Consider the following 14550-nt stretch of genomic DNA (forward strand, 5'->3'; position numbering starts at 1 on the left):
ACCTTCTCGACTTTCTGTGAAAGTCTGCCACAACAGAGAATGAACAGATGAATTAAATACACAAATTATTTGGGTCCATAGCTTTCAGTGCACTGCACAGCTTGGAGACAAGACAATGAGCTTATGATATTGCAGTTCTGCCTTTTTTTCCCCCCAAGGTTTTAAGGTTGTGACAGACTCTTTCTCATTTATTTTCACTTCAGTGGATGCGAGTCTCAAACAGCTTGTCACACATTCATCTGACAGAACATCATCCAAAAAACAAGCACACCTCTGAAAGACACTCCCCAGAATACAAACTTGGTTATCATTCACATCTGATTCGAAATATGTTAATAAATTAATCAACTATTAGTTGTCCCCTCTAGCCCCCCACCCCAGTCCACCTCCCCCCACAAAAAGAACCTCTTCACACAGTTCTGAAAGATCTGAAAGATCTTTTGATCATCCTAACAACCAACACCTTCCTGAACTAATGGAGAGGCTGACATAAAGTCAATCTTGCATCAAACTTAACAGCATATAAATTGCCATCAGAAGTGGAGTGCATTGCAGTAACTCGAGGGTGTTCTGCATTTAAGTAATATGACATTGGTGACAGTGGTACAAAGCATTTATTAGCTTGACAGCGTCTTTGGGCAGCCAATCAATCATAGTTGGCGTTACAGTATGAATCCACTGTTTGTGATGGCATTATAAGGAGGTAACTCTATTTGGGGCTGATTCAATTTCATATCAAGTCTGTGTGGTCAAATAAGGGCCATAAAGTTTTTGAGACTGTGAAATTAAGTGTGCAGTCATTTTTCAACCTTTGAGGACTATACATTATATATAATCTATATATTCACAAACTTTTTCCACACAGGTTACCAAGGGTGACACAGGACCACAAGCATTATCATTTCACAAGCTCAAAATCTTAACGACTCTTACCTGAACGCTCAGAAACTCTGTGTTTTACATTAAAACGAGTAGCTGTGACTAGATCTTATTTAATTCCAGTCACAAAACCCCTTTGTGTATTGTCTGAATTGACCCAAAGTCAGTATGCAAGAGACATGATTAATTCACGGTGCCTGATAGTCCAAACTCACACCAAAAGCATTCAAGTGCTTTCAAAACACACAGAGAAGATCTGAGCTGACCTAGATAAATTACAAAGGTATAAAATGGCTCATATTCTATTACATATAATAACAATTTTTTCAGACAATGAGTGTTTTGTTTAAAAAAAAAAACAAAAAAAAAAACAACCTGTAAAAAATATCAGCTATCAGTCCAGTGAATCTGAATGGCTGTTGGTGGTGGTAATGCGCGTTGAGTGGTTCATATTGGGCTTGGGGCCAAATCACATTTTAGCAAGCTAAATAGTTCACAGGCACACACAATTAGCCACAGCCACTCCAAATGCTAAGAGGTTCACCATGTGAACCGACATCTATTCTTTGAGCAAACCCCCAGTGCTCTGTGAGGCTGTAACCATGGGTGAAAGTGTACTATTCAGTGTACAAAGATGTGGTCTGAGCCGAGCCGTGGCTGTTTCCTCATGTGCGCCTGGCCTTCTGTCTCTTGGCCTGACGTTTGGCTTCATCCAGAGCAGCGCTGTCCCCGCTGGCTTGGGCCATGCTCCTCACTCCCTGGATACGGTTCACCACCTGTAACAGGAGGGGGATTACCTGCAAAACAGGTCCACGAACGGTATTAAACAAATGTCTTTTGGGTTAACAGTTTCTTACTTGACATATGAAACAATTCTTAAAAAAAGATAGTGTGGCAATAGGAGTTAAGACATGAATAAATACTGTTTATAAAAGAGGAAAACTACAGGAAGTAGGATTCCAACTAAATAGATTCAGAGATTTTATATACCTTCTCGTGGTTGTATGCTGCTAACAGGAGCAGCAGAGTGAGGGGCAGAGCTATGTAGGAGCCCTGGGCAACATCCTGGTCAGGCACTTTACGCTGTGGGAAAGCACACATCCTGAGATGAGATCACTCCAACAGATTAAAGCCCAATCAGTACTGTTTTCATACAAAACCGGTCACAATATGCCTCACTCTGAGCCAAGAATCCTGTAGTTCTTAGCATTAGAAAAGACATGAGGGTACACTTGTACTATTCTGCTGTTAAATATCCTTTAATCTTGTTAAATCTTGTGTAAAACATGCAGGTATCTTACAGTGGGGTTGAAGGTGAGTGTGACGTGCTTGTGGTAGCCGCTGGAGGTGAAGGTGACCTGAGGCAGAGTGTAGTCATACTGGGAGCGGGACAACGTGGAGTGCAGCATCAGTACGTAGCTCTGCAGCAGAAAGAGAAAGGTTGCTTCACATCCAATGACAAGTCACAGCAAAGTATAAAGCCCTCAGTAATTCAGTGAAATATACAAGCACGATAACATTAAGGAGACTTATAAGCACTAAATAATGTAGAACAGAAAATCTGACTCCTGCTTTTAGGACTATGAGGTTAAGTTTTCAGCAACATCGTTTTCCTGCTAAGAGCAGAATTAGAAGCAGGCACCTCTCCATCTCTGTCCAAAGGAGGGAAGTGGAAGAAGAGAGACTGTCCCAGAGAGACGCTGTTAATTGGGTTGTCGAGATTGTCACTCTTGTAAAGCTTCACCTGGACAAAGACAGGAAAATGTAGTAAAGATGCAGTAGAACTACAGAAATGTATGTAAGCACAATAAAAAGAACAAAAAAGGCAGGGATAAACATCACAAAGCTGTCCTACTGATAGTGTGGGGAGATGTTCAGGGGATGTCTGGACATTTCCACTGAGGTCAAACTGATTGATTTGTCTGAAGGCGATGATGTTGACCCCGTCAATGTCACTGCTGCCCACCTGAGAGGAAACACAGAGCTTAATGTACAGATATAACTTTGGAAAATGGCAAATGTGAGCAGTGGATAAAGCTTTGTACAAGTCACACGGTGTGATAATAACCGGGAATTAAGTGGAATTAAGGCATTTCCTGCCTTGCCAGAGAGATTAGGGGGCCTGCACTTTTCAAGACAAGCTAAAATTATGAACAGAGAGGTTTAAACTTGCAATGGGATTACCGTTACTTTTGTTCTGCACATCGGAAGGACCCATGTGATAAGGCTGTAGATAAGTCTTAATCACAGGGTTCCCACAGTTATTTCAACAATTTAAGAAGTTTTCCATAACCCCTATCTAGTTTTCAGTGCCAGACCTAAAGGAAGCTTTAGAAAAACACTGTGACATTGAAAATGTGTTACTGTTGTTAAGTGCGTCAGTCAAAGCTCATTCTTGAGCTTGGAAAAATCTATCTCACATCAAGGTCCACTTATCAGCTGTTCGGGAGCTTTTGATCATACCCCATGATATTCAACAGCAGATGTCCCCTGCCAGTGTCAAGAATGAACTTGAATCTCTGCTTTCAATGAAATATGGATAAGAAAAGCTCAGTGTGCTCACAGCTTAAACATCTACAATTCCATGGCAATCAAGCAAAACCCAATAAAAGGGCAGACTGCAAAACATAAAACTGTCTAAATAAAGACACCTAACAATTCAATTTGCTTTGATTGAAAACACACCAAACTCCAGTCTGGCAATGCGGCGAGAGTGCCAACGCAGCAAAACAAAGCTGGGCTGTCTGGTAACACTGCTAAACAAAGCTCAACATTTGCTGCATCACTACTGTCACTTGGCAGGGTTTGCATGTTTACATGAATTGAGTATTTCTGCCGTTTACCTCGTGAGGTAGAAAATGCTGTGTATTTGTATTAGAATCATCTTTGCGGTGTTATGGCCTTCCATAGGTCTTTTAACAAATTTATCTGATACTCTGGATTTCCTAGATCGTGTTTCATGTCCCACCAGCACCTCAAACAACACACCTCCACTAACACAGCCCTCCTCTTGATCTGAATCTCCATTAAGAATGAACGGGGCTTACCAGACCCCTGCAGCCTGCTCCTCATGTCTGCTTGTGGCTTGCACCTTGAGGCTACATGAGCTGCTACTGGCTTTAACAAACCCGACCTGACTGAACTGTTGGCAGATGAACTGGACTTTTGATCCTTTTTTATAACCTGTCCATTGTGAGTCCACTGGTAAGAGTGCATTGCTAAATTTGTGGAGTAACTCTGAATCTTAAACATGCTCTCAGTTAGATGTTAAATGTTAATGTTATGCCCAATCGGTGAATTTAGAGAAGCATGAAACTGACTGCGTTAAAGTCTGACCAGTCTGTGAAGCCTCGTGGACCTTTAACAAGTTTGATCCTTACCTCTATAGCTCTGTGTTGAGGTAAGGCCCTCTCTATGTGGTCGTTCCCTTCAGCTCGCAGCTGAATGAGATATCTGCAACCCGGCTGCAAGAAAACATTACATTTTAGCAGAATTACTTAGAAGGTACAGTAGGAGTGTAGCATTTATTATTTAGATCCAGTCTGTTTGCTGTGTACAATCACTTACAGTGCATTAGCTTAAATGCTGCTTCCACAATGTGTTTTTAAAAAGTCACTACTTTATCTAATGATCTAAGTCAGGACAGTAACCTGTAGAAGGTGATAATTTTAGATTTAAACCTTCTGCACTCACCAGCAGACCCCTGAGTCTGAAGCGACCCTCCTCATCAGTGACAGTGTCCTCGCTGTACAGGCTACACTCTCCTTGTCCCACCGCCTCTACGGCCACATCCCTCTCTGCGTCCCCGCTCAGGGACTGCACCGCTCCATAGCAGCTGAGGACAACAGTCACACAGACACAGCATCAAAAGGTAATTCTAAACTAGAGTGACATGCTCTGGATGCTGGGACAGAATATTTTATTCTGGTATGCTAAACTAAACTGTACAAGGTGCATTTGTATACCTATAAGCAGTCTTAATGCCAGTTATATCGATGCTGAGGTTTTGACCTTCCTCCACTGTGATCATCTGAGATGCCGGCTCGAAGCGGAACTCCTTCATCATGGGTTTGAAGTAGTACTGACCGGGACTCTGAGGACAGAGAAGCAGTGATTATTTTAAATTGAAAGCAGAAAAATACATATATTAGCACAACACAAGCACGCCTACAATCAGCTTCACAGCAGAACGACATCTTACACCACTGGAAGAACGCTGCAACAGATAAAGCAAAGGAACGAATTGCTGGATCCCTACCAGGTTATTGAAGGTGAGCAGGCCAGTGTCCTGGGTCAGCAGGTTGGAGCGAAATTGTCCTCCACTCAGTGACAGGAGGACACCTGACAGAGGGTGACCGTCCTCTGATTTGATCTACAGCACCAAAGGAAAAAAGAGAGAGAGTACAAGCAATGGATCAAACTGTGAAATGGTGTGTACAATCAGGCTGATGCGCAAGTATAGTGTCTCTAATGTTTTATTTCTTCTCACAAAAGGAGGATTAAAAAAAGTGCACAAAACTCTGCATTGAAGCTCTACAAAATGCAATTAATCATAGTCTGAATGGCAAACTAACACTGATCATTTGTGCCAGGATTTCATAGTTGCTGTGGATAATTGCAGACCTTTTTAACAAAGGCAGAACAAAGGCGACGCACTGGCAGCAAACAGCAGAGCAGAAAACTGATTCAACTATTATCAGGGATCATTTCTTTTAATTATATTTTGTGAAAACATACAGTCAAAGTAACAACGAACAACATTTCACCATGTCATTTCATATTCCCTTTAAAGCACATAATCAGTGAAATGGGCAAATGTGAACAAAGGGCTATAATTGTAAAGACATGCTGGATAAAAGTGCCAGTGAAATAGTAATATGTAATAACACCAGTAGATGTAAAAGTGGCTGGGAATTCTAGGAGTGCGTGCAAGTTAGACCGGTCATATGTACCTTGAAGGTGACGCCAGCCAGAGCAAATGCTTTAAAATCTCCCTGGGTTCCCTCCACAGGGCTCAGGACGAAACCCTCTTTACTGGCACTGATGTCGTACTGCCGGTCGCTGTGGAGCGGACCCACGCTGATGGAAAGAGGGGAGCAAAAGATGGTTAGAACTCTAGGACGTATATGGATGTTTATTTGCGATCGGGCACAGTGATATCTTCAGAAGGCTATACTGAATCTGAGAATGACAAGAACAACCAAACTAGCTTTGACAAATGGGGCAAGTCAACACTATGGTTTTCACGCCACAGACAGCACAGATGCAGCACTCCATGAACTCAAATCTCTCAGCCTCTTTTGACAGTGTTTACCCTCAAGTCCTTTTAAACAGACTGCATGAACTGGTTTGTCTCGCACTCAGACTGTGGTTTAATTGTTTTTGCCTGAGCAGCACTAACAGGGATGTGTTTTGTATTTTTTTTTTTTTTTTTTCCCAAATGTGTTTATGGACTGATCGTTTGGTATATTGATGACTTGATCTTGACCCATTTTCCTTTCTGTGTGAAAAAAATCTACAACAAGCAGAGTGCTGGGCTTTCTTACCTGTAGGTTCCCATCTCATTAGTGGCCACAGTAATGAACGGCGTAACTGCTCCTCTTTCAGTGATGGAGATCTCCACACCCTGCAGCTCTGGTGACACCTTGCCCTCCAGGAAGAGACCTGCACGCCCTGCGATGTCCACCAGCCGACCTGGACAGGATTCTGTCGAGAGAGTGTATCTATATCAACTTGCTGGTGCTGCATGCTACAGAATTTAAAAGGACATTGCTGTTCTTCTCTTTCCCTAAGCAACCAGTGAGTCACACTTGGAAGCACTGAGCAAACAGTTCTGTAAAGAACGAAAGCAGCAATAATAAAGACACCGACAGACAGGTTTGTTAGATGACAGTGCATGGAGGCACTTACCTCCAGTGATAGTGGCCTCCACCTCAGGAGGGTAGAACAGCAGTTCCTTGGAGGAGGGTGTCACTGTGATCTTCTCTCCAGCTCTGTACAGTCATACAGGATATATTGACTCAATGCTTCATCACAGCGGTTTGTGGTTAAAGATAACTCTTAGATTTGGGGGCTATTAGTGCATGGTATTATTAGTGGATATCAATCATACATATAGACAGTAAAACCGTTTCAAGTTTCCAATATTCTCGGGGTAAAAATCCTGTTCTTTTTCTTCACACATGATTTTAATTGACTCTACTAAAAGACTCCACCGACCTGGCCCAATAAGAGAACTCATAGTGGAAGGGGCCGGTCAGTTCATCAGCTTTCTCTTGGATGGGAGGGCTATCATCCCGAGCTCCTCCGTCCTCTTCAGCAGCGCGGCGCTCTCGTTCCTGACGGCGCAGTTGAATCTCTTGCAGCTGCTGCTCCTGCCTCTGCTCCTCCAGGCTCCGCAGTGGACCCAGCACCAGAGCCGGCTCGCTCTCGATAGATGATCTGACCGAGGAGACGGAGGAAAAATAATTTTCTCAACAGGTACTGCGGTTAAAAAAAAAAGAAAAAAAAAAAAGCATGACCAGACAAGGTCTCATTACTTGATGGTTACTGTGACATCTAGGAGCTTGTCTGTGGTGATGAGCCCGGTCATGTGATGCCGCACTGCAGTGAGGGTCAGGATGCTGGGGGCTGAGCTGTTTTGGACACCAGTTAACAATGGTCACTTGGCTGAAGGAGGCAGGACATTCCTTTAACCCAGAAATAAATGGACTCAGCATCTCATTACTTACGTGTCGTAGGTGTAGAAGTCCTGCTCAAACTGATGGCAGGAGCGAGGGGTGACTTTGTAAACACCTGGACAAGGCATTGGTAGTTGATTAATCACTTTGCTCCAGTTTTATATTTAGGCAAGTCCAACACAGACCTTTTGGCTCTGAACGCCACACTTCTGCTATGCACAGGGGAACAGTTGGTACACTGATACTTTTTCTTTTCTAGATATGCTAATTCACACTATGTTTAGCTAATGAGAGGTCAAGAAAATGAACTTCACCAGGCTTGGAGAGGCAGAAGCGGTTGACTCCCTTCGAGAGGTTGTACACGCCGACGTTCTCCGGTTTGCTGCCATCTTGGAAGAACTCCTGCACAAGAAGAAACGTGTTCAGTTACAATCAGAATAATAACTGAATAATAAGGTGCCGCCATCTGCTGCAACACACACCAGGCACAGCTTGTAACTGATTACTGACCAAAGTAATGGCATGGGATAGGGAGCAGCGCAGGATGTAGCCAATCTGTCTGAACTCCACCCCCAAGACATCTGACTCCAGAACCTCCACTTCCACGGACTTATGCTTCCAACACCACTCCTCGTGGGAAATACTCACTGACACGTTTAAAGATGGAGAAGAACAAATAATGAGCACATAGAATAAAAGTAACAGATACGTGAATGATGTGAAAAAGTCTTTAATCTCTCACACCAGCCAAGGAGGAAGGTCAAGACTTTTCCCACAGAAGATCTTAGAATTATCTAAACTTTAAATAAATGCTTAATAATGTTAACTTCTCACACCGCTCGGGCATGGCAACACTACAAGTCGGGTAAACATGCCTCAAAGATGCTGCGTGTGCAGATAGCTTGCAGGCACACAAAACAGATTGTGTGTATTGAACAGTGATTGAGATGGATGCAGCACCAGAAGGCAGGGAAACACTGGCTGAATAATGTGTGCGTCCTGAAAGCTGCTACTAAATACCAATTATGATCGACAGCTGGTAATTACTAATTGATTTCCCCACAATCATTAGAGAGTAATTACTGTGATTTCTGAATAGAAATGTAAATAGGATGGAAGACTCAGTTTCGCTTGAGGTCGTCCATTCAAAACTTGCACACTAACTTTGCATTTGTGTTCCTCTTTAAAGTTGATCGACACAGAAGCATCTAGTGACAACCACTAATTTACAATGTGCAGTAGCTCTAATTACCTCCCAAAAAAGAAGAAATATCACAGCCATTATCAAGACTACTGTTATTATTATGATTACTGAATGTGGGGTGCTATCAGTAAGTTCTCACCTTTGTATTTTCCAGGTAAAACATTGTCAAAGGAGAAGCTGAGCGTGTCACTGCTGCCAGACAGAGCCACCGCCCTCCTCTCTCCCTGCCGACTCACAGGCTGCAGGGTTACTGACAGGTCATCACAGGACGCTAAGGGTCACACATCACAGAGGACACAAGGTCAGATGAACAAAGATGCTATGGCGTTATGTACCGAAGCCGCTTTTCAGACAACATATCTGTGCTCTGGAGTATAAATGACAAAAACCTTACCTAAACAGTAGACTTTTCCAGAGACAGAAGCCATGAATTGGGTGAAAAGTAGGTCTGTGAGGGGCCGGTCCACGAGGGAGACCTGCAGGGCTTGAGGCTGCAGAGCCAGGCCTGCTTTCACCTCCGCCTCGGGGAGAGACACCTGGACACATGGAGACACAACAAAAGTCATTTTGCAGAACATTTTTCTGAATGCTGCTATATAAGCACTGAAATCAATTATATCTCAGTCCACACATCTGAAGGCCTACTAGCCTACTATACTAGTAGGTAGACTCTATAGACTCTATTTTTGGACTCTCTATGAATACTCGTGGTTAAGATTAATCGAATAGTTGAGCAAAAGAAAATTAGTTGCCAACTGTTTCAGTCATTTCAAGCAAAAATGTCATTTGCTGGTTTCAGATTCCTCTGTGTGCCTTCTTTCTTATTTATGATAACAAATGAAGAGCCTTTGGGTTTTAAGGTGCCGACTGGACAAAAGAGTCAATCTGAACATGTGATTTTGGGCTCTGGAAAATTGTGATGAGCATTTTTCCCAATTTTTTGACATAGATAATAGACTAAGTGTGGAAACAACCTGCAGATTGCTCACTTGACAAGACTATTATCTTACACACTATGGTTTGAATAGACAAGTGTTAATAATCTGAGAAGAGTTGAAGGGAAGCTTCTTGCCCATTTAATTAGACTTACATGGACACTGTAGTCTCCTGGCTTGGCCTGAAAGCAGAAGGCCCCCTGAGGATCGGAGTCGACGGTCTTGCTGGAAGACTTGTCTTGCTCCTGGTGTGTCAGAGTGACCTTGTAGCGGCCCTGCTGCTTCATGCCCTCGGGCAGCCGGCTGATGGAGATCTGGCCACACACACTAAACCTGCACGGGACGAACGTCAGACCTTAGATCAGTTAGACAGCAACGTGGTCCCACAAAAAGCTGAGAGCACTAAAGCTGATTTTTTCCAAATAATTTCAAAACATATAAAATGTGAAAATGTATGTAGCTCAAGTACTAAATGGACAGGCCAAACGCACCCTGCTGTGACGATGTCAGGGAGCTGAGGCGTGTTGGGGGCAATCTTCACCGTGATTGGCTCAAAGAACATGAGCTCCTTGTGGACACGGATGGTGTAGGTGCCGGCCGTCATGTTCTCAAGCCGGAAAGAACCGTCCTCCTTGCTGATGACTATGACGACAGAACAACAAAGTAAGATTCAGCATGAAAACGCATAAACGCATAGAACCACTGTTTGGATATTGTTCTTTTTCTGTTGCTTTTTAACACAATACAACTAAAGCGTGGAGTCTTCTAATCTGATTACCTTTGATCTGGTTGTTAAGGGACACTGTGGCATCAGGGACGCCCTCCCCTCCGACAGTGTTAAGAACTCGGCCAGTCACAGAGAAGCCCATGACACGGAAGATGGGCTGCACGCAAAGCAACAGCATCATGTCATATTTGCAACATCAGGACAACACATTAAAACTAAAATTGAGAACCAACTGGACTCTTTACCTCTAGTTTCAAACTGTTGTGTTCCACCTTAAAATTCATCCTCGAAGGAGCGACGTCAAAAGTGATCCTTTCCCCCCTGTAGAAAGGCACCTGAAGTGAAGGATTTCAGAAAGGCACAATTAAAGACAGAACTGGACTGCGGGACAGGTAAGAGAATAAATCACAAAAAACCAATACCAAAGGAAATGTGACACTGCAGGGTGGCTTTTACTGTGTATGAGTTGCAGGAAAAGCACTGTATTTATCACAGAGCGAACTGCAAACAGATACACCAGCTGTCTTTCTGGCAAAGTAGCTACTCAAGGACTGTTTAGTGCAGTATTAAACCACAATTGCTGTCACTATGACAGCCACAAACGTTTCCGAAAATCAATCAATCAATTAAAAGGACTACAACTTGAAGTCAGATTAGAAATGGGGGCCTTCTTTTGGTTTTTACAGAAAGCTTACCACAGTGTACTCGCCACTGGCCAGTGAGGGGAAGACGAAGGTCCCATCTTCTCTGGACAGAGCGCTGCACAAGTAGGCCAGGGAGCTGTCCCCAGAATCTGCCCCCTCCACTGGGGATGTGTTACAGCCACTGACGTCCTGAAAACACACCAACAAATGTAGAGCAACATAACTTAGTTTTGAGGTTTTAAATCCATACAAAATATCAGCGTACTCTTGTAATACTGCAGGAATACTGCTAGAATAAGATTCTGACTTCCTTAAAATAAGACAGTATAGATCAGACAAACTCAATTAAATCATGATCTAGTTTAACTCCTAGCTGTTTCTGAAAAGGTAACATAATGTTGGATTACCTCTCTCTTGACTGTGGCTGAGTACAACAGGAAGGTGACCTCTTTCATGGGCTCTCCATCACTGCGGACCTCCCCTGACACATCGTAGCCTCCAACTACCAGATGGTCGGCAGCTGGGGCATTGGCATTGGAGACATGCACTGAGGTGGTACTCTATAGGAAGACGGCAAAGGTCCCCACGTAAGTTACAATGAGGGTCAGAATAATGGCCCTGTCAGGAGCAGTGTGATTACTGCTGGAGGTCATTACTTATAAACCGGCTGACCTGACATGGAACCTTATCAGTTGAGCAAGTAGGTAAATAATTTTCTACACTCAAGTGATCCAGAATTAAAAAGACCTCAGAGATGTCGCATTCTTCACCTTGTTAATGGCACTACTCAGACGGAGAAATGCTACACTGTGGTTTACTCAGTGTGCAGTTCATCCATCCATCCATTTTCTATACCGCTTATCTGTCAGGGTCACGGGGGAGCAGGAGCCTATCCCAGCTGACTACAGGCGAGAGGCGGGGTACACCCTGGACTGGTCGCCAGTCAATCGCAGGGCTGACACACAAAGACTCAGTGTGCAGTCAAACAGGTCTAATCTGACTGCTGCTTGAAATCATTAGTTACAAACCTGCTGATCTGTCCCAGTTCTGCTTCAAATGCCTCAACCCTTTTTAAAAATCAACATTATAGGGTATATCACGGGCCATAATTAATATACTGAGCTAAATGAGTTTTGATGATGTACATTTTTCTTTGTTAACAGTGTCTGTGTGTGATGTAGTGTATACATAGAGTATATCTTGTTCCCAGGTCTCTCCTGCAAATGGGGTGATGATCTAAATGGGATTTTATGAATAACTACCTAACCTAACTATTGGGAGAGGATTTAAGTAATGCATGATAAAATGTCTTGCAAAGTCATTCATTCTTTATCAAGAAGCAGACAGTAGTGCTAAACGTTGAAGCCAGAGCAAAGTAATGAGTCTGTGGGGGGAAAAAAACCCTCACTGATCTGAACTCCGTGTTACATTACAGACAGATATATTTTCAGCAATATGCTCACATCCCAAAAGCTACTTATACTTCATCTGAACTGTCACCTGGCAATTAATTAATAGATTATCACCTCACAGCTCAAAACCATTGATCAAATTTGGACTTTTCACCTCCAGTAAAGGACAAAGCAGGCACAAAGAGAACGCCTAATATGAAATATTTCATAAAAAAAGGCATGATGACATCGCATATGCTCCATTCATGTTTCCACATGTCTGTCTGTGCTATTGATACTGCCTGTTGAAAACTCAAGTGAAGGTACCAACCTGCTCCAGATTCCAGGAGGGATGGGTGGCTGTGATGTCATATTGTCCAGGGAGTACTTTTAAAAAGGTATACCTGTGTTAGGAAACCCCACCCCAAAAAAGAGGGAAAGAATTTAAGATATAGGCTTACTGCAGAAACACAAGTGTCAAACTCTTCCAAACAGCAAGATGTGCACCACTTACTTTCCTCCAGGCAGTGTGACGACACTCTGAAGTTTCTCCTCTGTTCCCACGCGGCTGAGTTTGACTTCTACTCCAGCTGGACCCAGGAGATGGCCTTTACTCAGAACCTGAAAAATTTAGTTTTTCACATAACCATAGACAGTGGGGTGGATAATGTAATTAAATTCTTTTATGCGCATTTTTGGTGCTCACCGTTCCTGTGACTGAAAAACCGGTGAAAACAAAATTGATGTCTTCTTCTTTTGTACAGATGTCACTCACTCCATCCACATGCAGATCAACACTGGTTGGCTCTGTTAAAGGAAAAAAAAAAGAATAATCAGAGACTGAAAGTCATAAAAGCAAGTACTAAGAACCTATGAGACTCTTTTTGCTTTTTGTAACACTTGCACTATTGTGGGCATACATAATAATAATAAAAATGATAATAATAATTAGTATTATTATTATTATATATTTCAGGACACAACTCTTACCAAAGCTCCACCCAAGAGGAGGCTCAATCTTCAAAACAAAGTCCCCCTGTGCAAGAAAAACCAAAAACAGATTATAATCACTGACACTTAGAGAATTAACAAATCACATGTTCCCAAAGGAGTGAGTCTCATACCTTGTCATAAAGCGGAATCATGAAGTAGCCATTGATTGGAGCACAATCCGTTTGATATTTTAAGGAACCTTGTTTGGTATACAGCTTAATCTGTGCATGACAGAACACAGAAAATGATAGTTAAGTATATTCGATTACTAAACTTACATTCTCTTGTTGCTTAAAAAGTTGAATGGCAAAGTGGTTGAGCAATTTGTATCAACTGTCTACAACAGCCCAGTCAATTTGGGATTTAATTAATTTCACCAATTAGCCAATTGGTTAATCCAATGGAGCCATTTGGAGTCATTCGCTGAGAATGATTAAGGATTAGTACTGACGGCTAGCACTAAATGTATCCCGTCAGCAGACAGGTTTCAGGATTAAGAGATAGCAAACATGTCTAACACAAATATATCGATGCTAATGTAACATTTGGGTTTTCAGTCAAGCCTGTTTGCGTACAAAAATAAATTAACGTCAAACTACACTTAATGTTTTCATTTATGTTTGTAAGCAACACAAATACAATTTTAACTTCGAGCAGATTACTGCTGTGGGTATTTCATTCAAACAGTCATTCAACCACTGTCTGCCTAACCTTTCACCTAGCTTACTACGAAAACCCGGCTAGCTGTTAGCTAGCTGCTAGCCGGGACGTTTGCACCCTCACCTCGATCAGAGAGTAATTGATTTCAACGTCGGATTTCACAAATCCCCCGCATGCGACTACTATGTCATCAGAGGATACGGTCAAAAACTGAGAATAGGTGATACAGAATAACACCCAAAGGGCTCCCATATCTGCCCGAATCGTAACTCTCAACATTTTGGCTGACTATCTCATTTGCCGTTGAGCCGAACAACAGCACGCTGCCTCCGGTTCCGTATCAGCTGAGCTGCTGTCAGCGAGCGAGCGAAGACTCGAGAGCAGCGACCTCTGCTGGGTCGGAGGTGGCATAACTTGATGCTAAAAGAAAAGAAAAG

The 14550-nt window shown here is 42.8% G+C and overlaps 1 protein-coding gene across 1 annotated transcript; it reads right to left on the reverse strand.

Annotated features, from left to right (window-relative positions):
- Positions 1-595: 595 nt before the first annotated feature.
- nomo (nodal modulator) lies at positions 596-14442 on the reverse strand. The gene is made up of 31 exons (XM_046404867.1): positions 14237-14442; positions 13585-13674; positions 13451-13496; positions 13167-13267; positions 12975-13081; positions 12792-12864; positions 11477-11629; positions 11121-11258; positions 10671-10760; positions 10477-10582; positions 10190-10340; positions 9854-10031; positions 9158-9299; positions 8903-9034; positions 8070-8206; positions 7874-7961; positions 7611-7674; positions 7419-7514; positions 7099-7320; positions 6790-6872; positions 6426-6585; positions 5832-5958; positions 5138-5251; positions 4845-4972; positions 4573-4714; positions 4260-4343; positions 2735-2845; positions 2522-2623; positions 2181-2300; positions 1870-1962; positions 596-1676 (listed from the first exon to the last, which is right to left on the reverse strand). The coding sequence occupies exons 1-31, from the start codon at positions 14390-14392 to the stop codon at positions 1545-1547; spliced, it is 3666 nt and encodes a 1221-aa protein (XP_046260823.1). The 5' UTR covers positions 14393-14442; the 3' UTR covers positions 596-1544.
- Positions 14443-14550: the final 108 nt, after the last annotated feature.

The sequence above is a fragment of the Scatophagus argus genome, chromosome 2 (assembly GCF_020382885.2).
Source record: "Scatophagus argus isolate fScaArg1 chromosome 2, fScaArg1.pri, whole genome shotgun sequence".
Lineage (NCBI taxonomy): Eukaryota > Metazoa > Chordata > Actinopteri > Scatophagidae > Scatophagus > Scatophagus argus.

What these genes read in the sequence shown, in the direction of transcription:
- nomo (XM_046404867.1), bottom strand. Translation starts at nt 14,392, where the DNA reads ATGTTGAGAGTTACGATTCGGGCAGATATGGGAGCCCTTTGGGTGTTA. An exon ending in CCTGACATCGTCACAGCAGG is followed by an intron (nt 10,032 to 10,189) that starts GTGCGTTTGGCC and finishes CGTCCCGTGCAG; the next exon opens with GTTTAGTGTGTGTGGCCAGA. An exon ending in CAGGAGACTACAGTGTCCAT is followed by an intron (nt 9,300 to 9,853) that starts GTAAGTCTAATT and finishes CCATGTGTCCAG; the next exon opens with GTGTCTCTCCCCGAGGCGGA.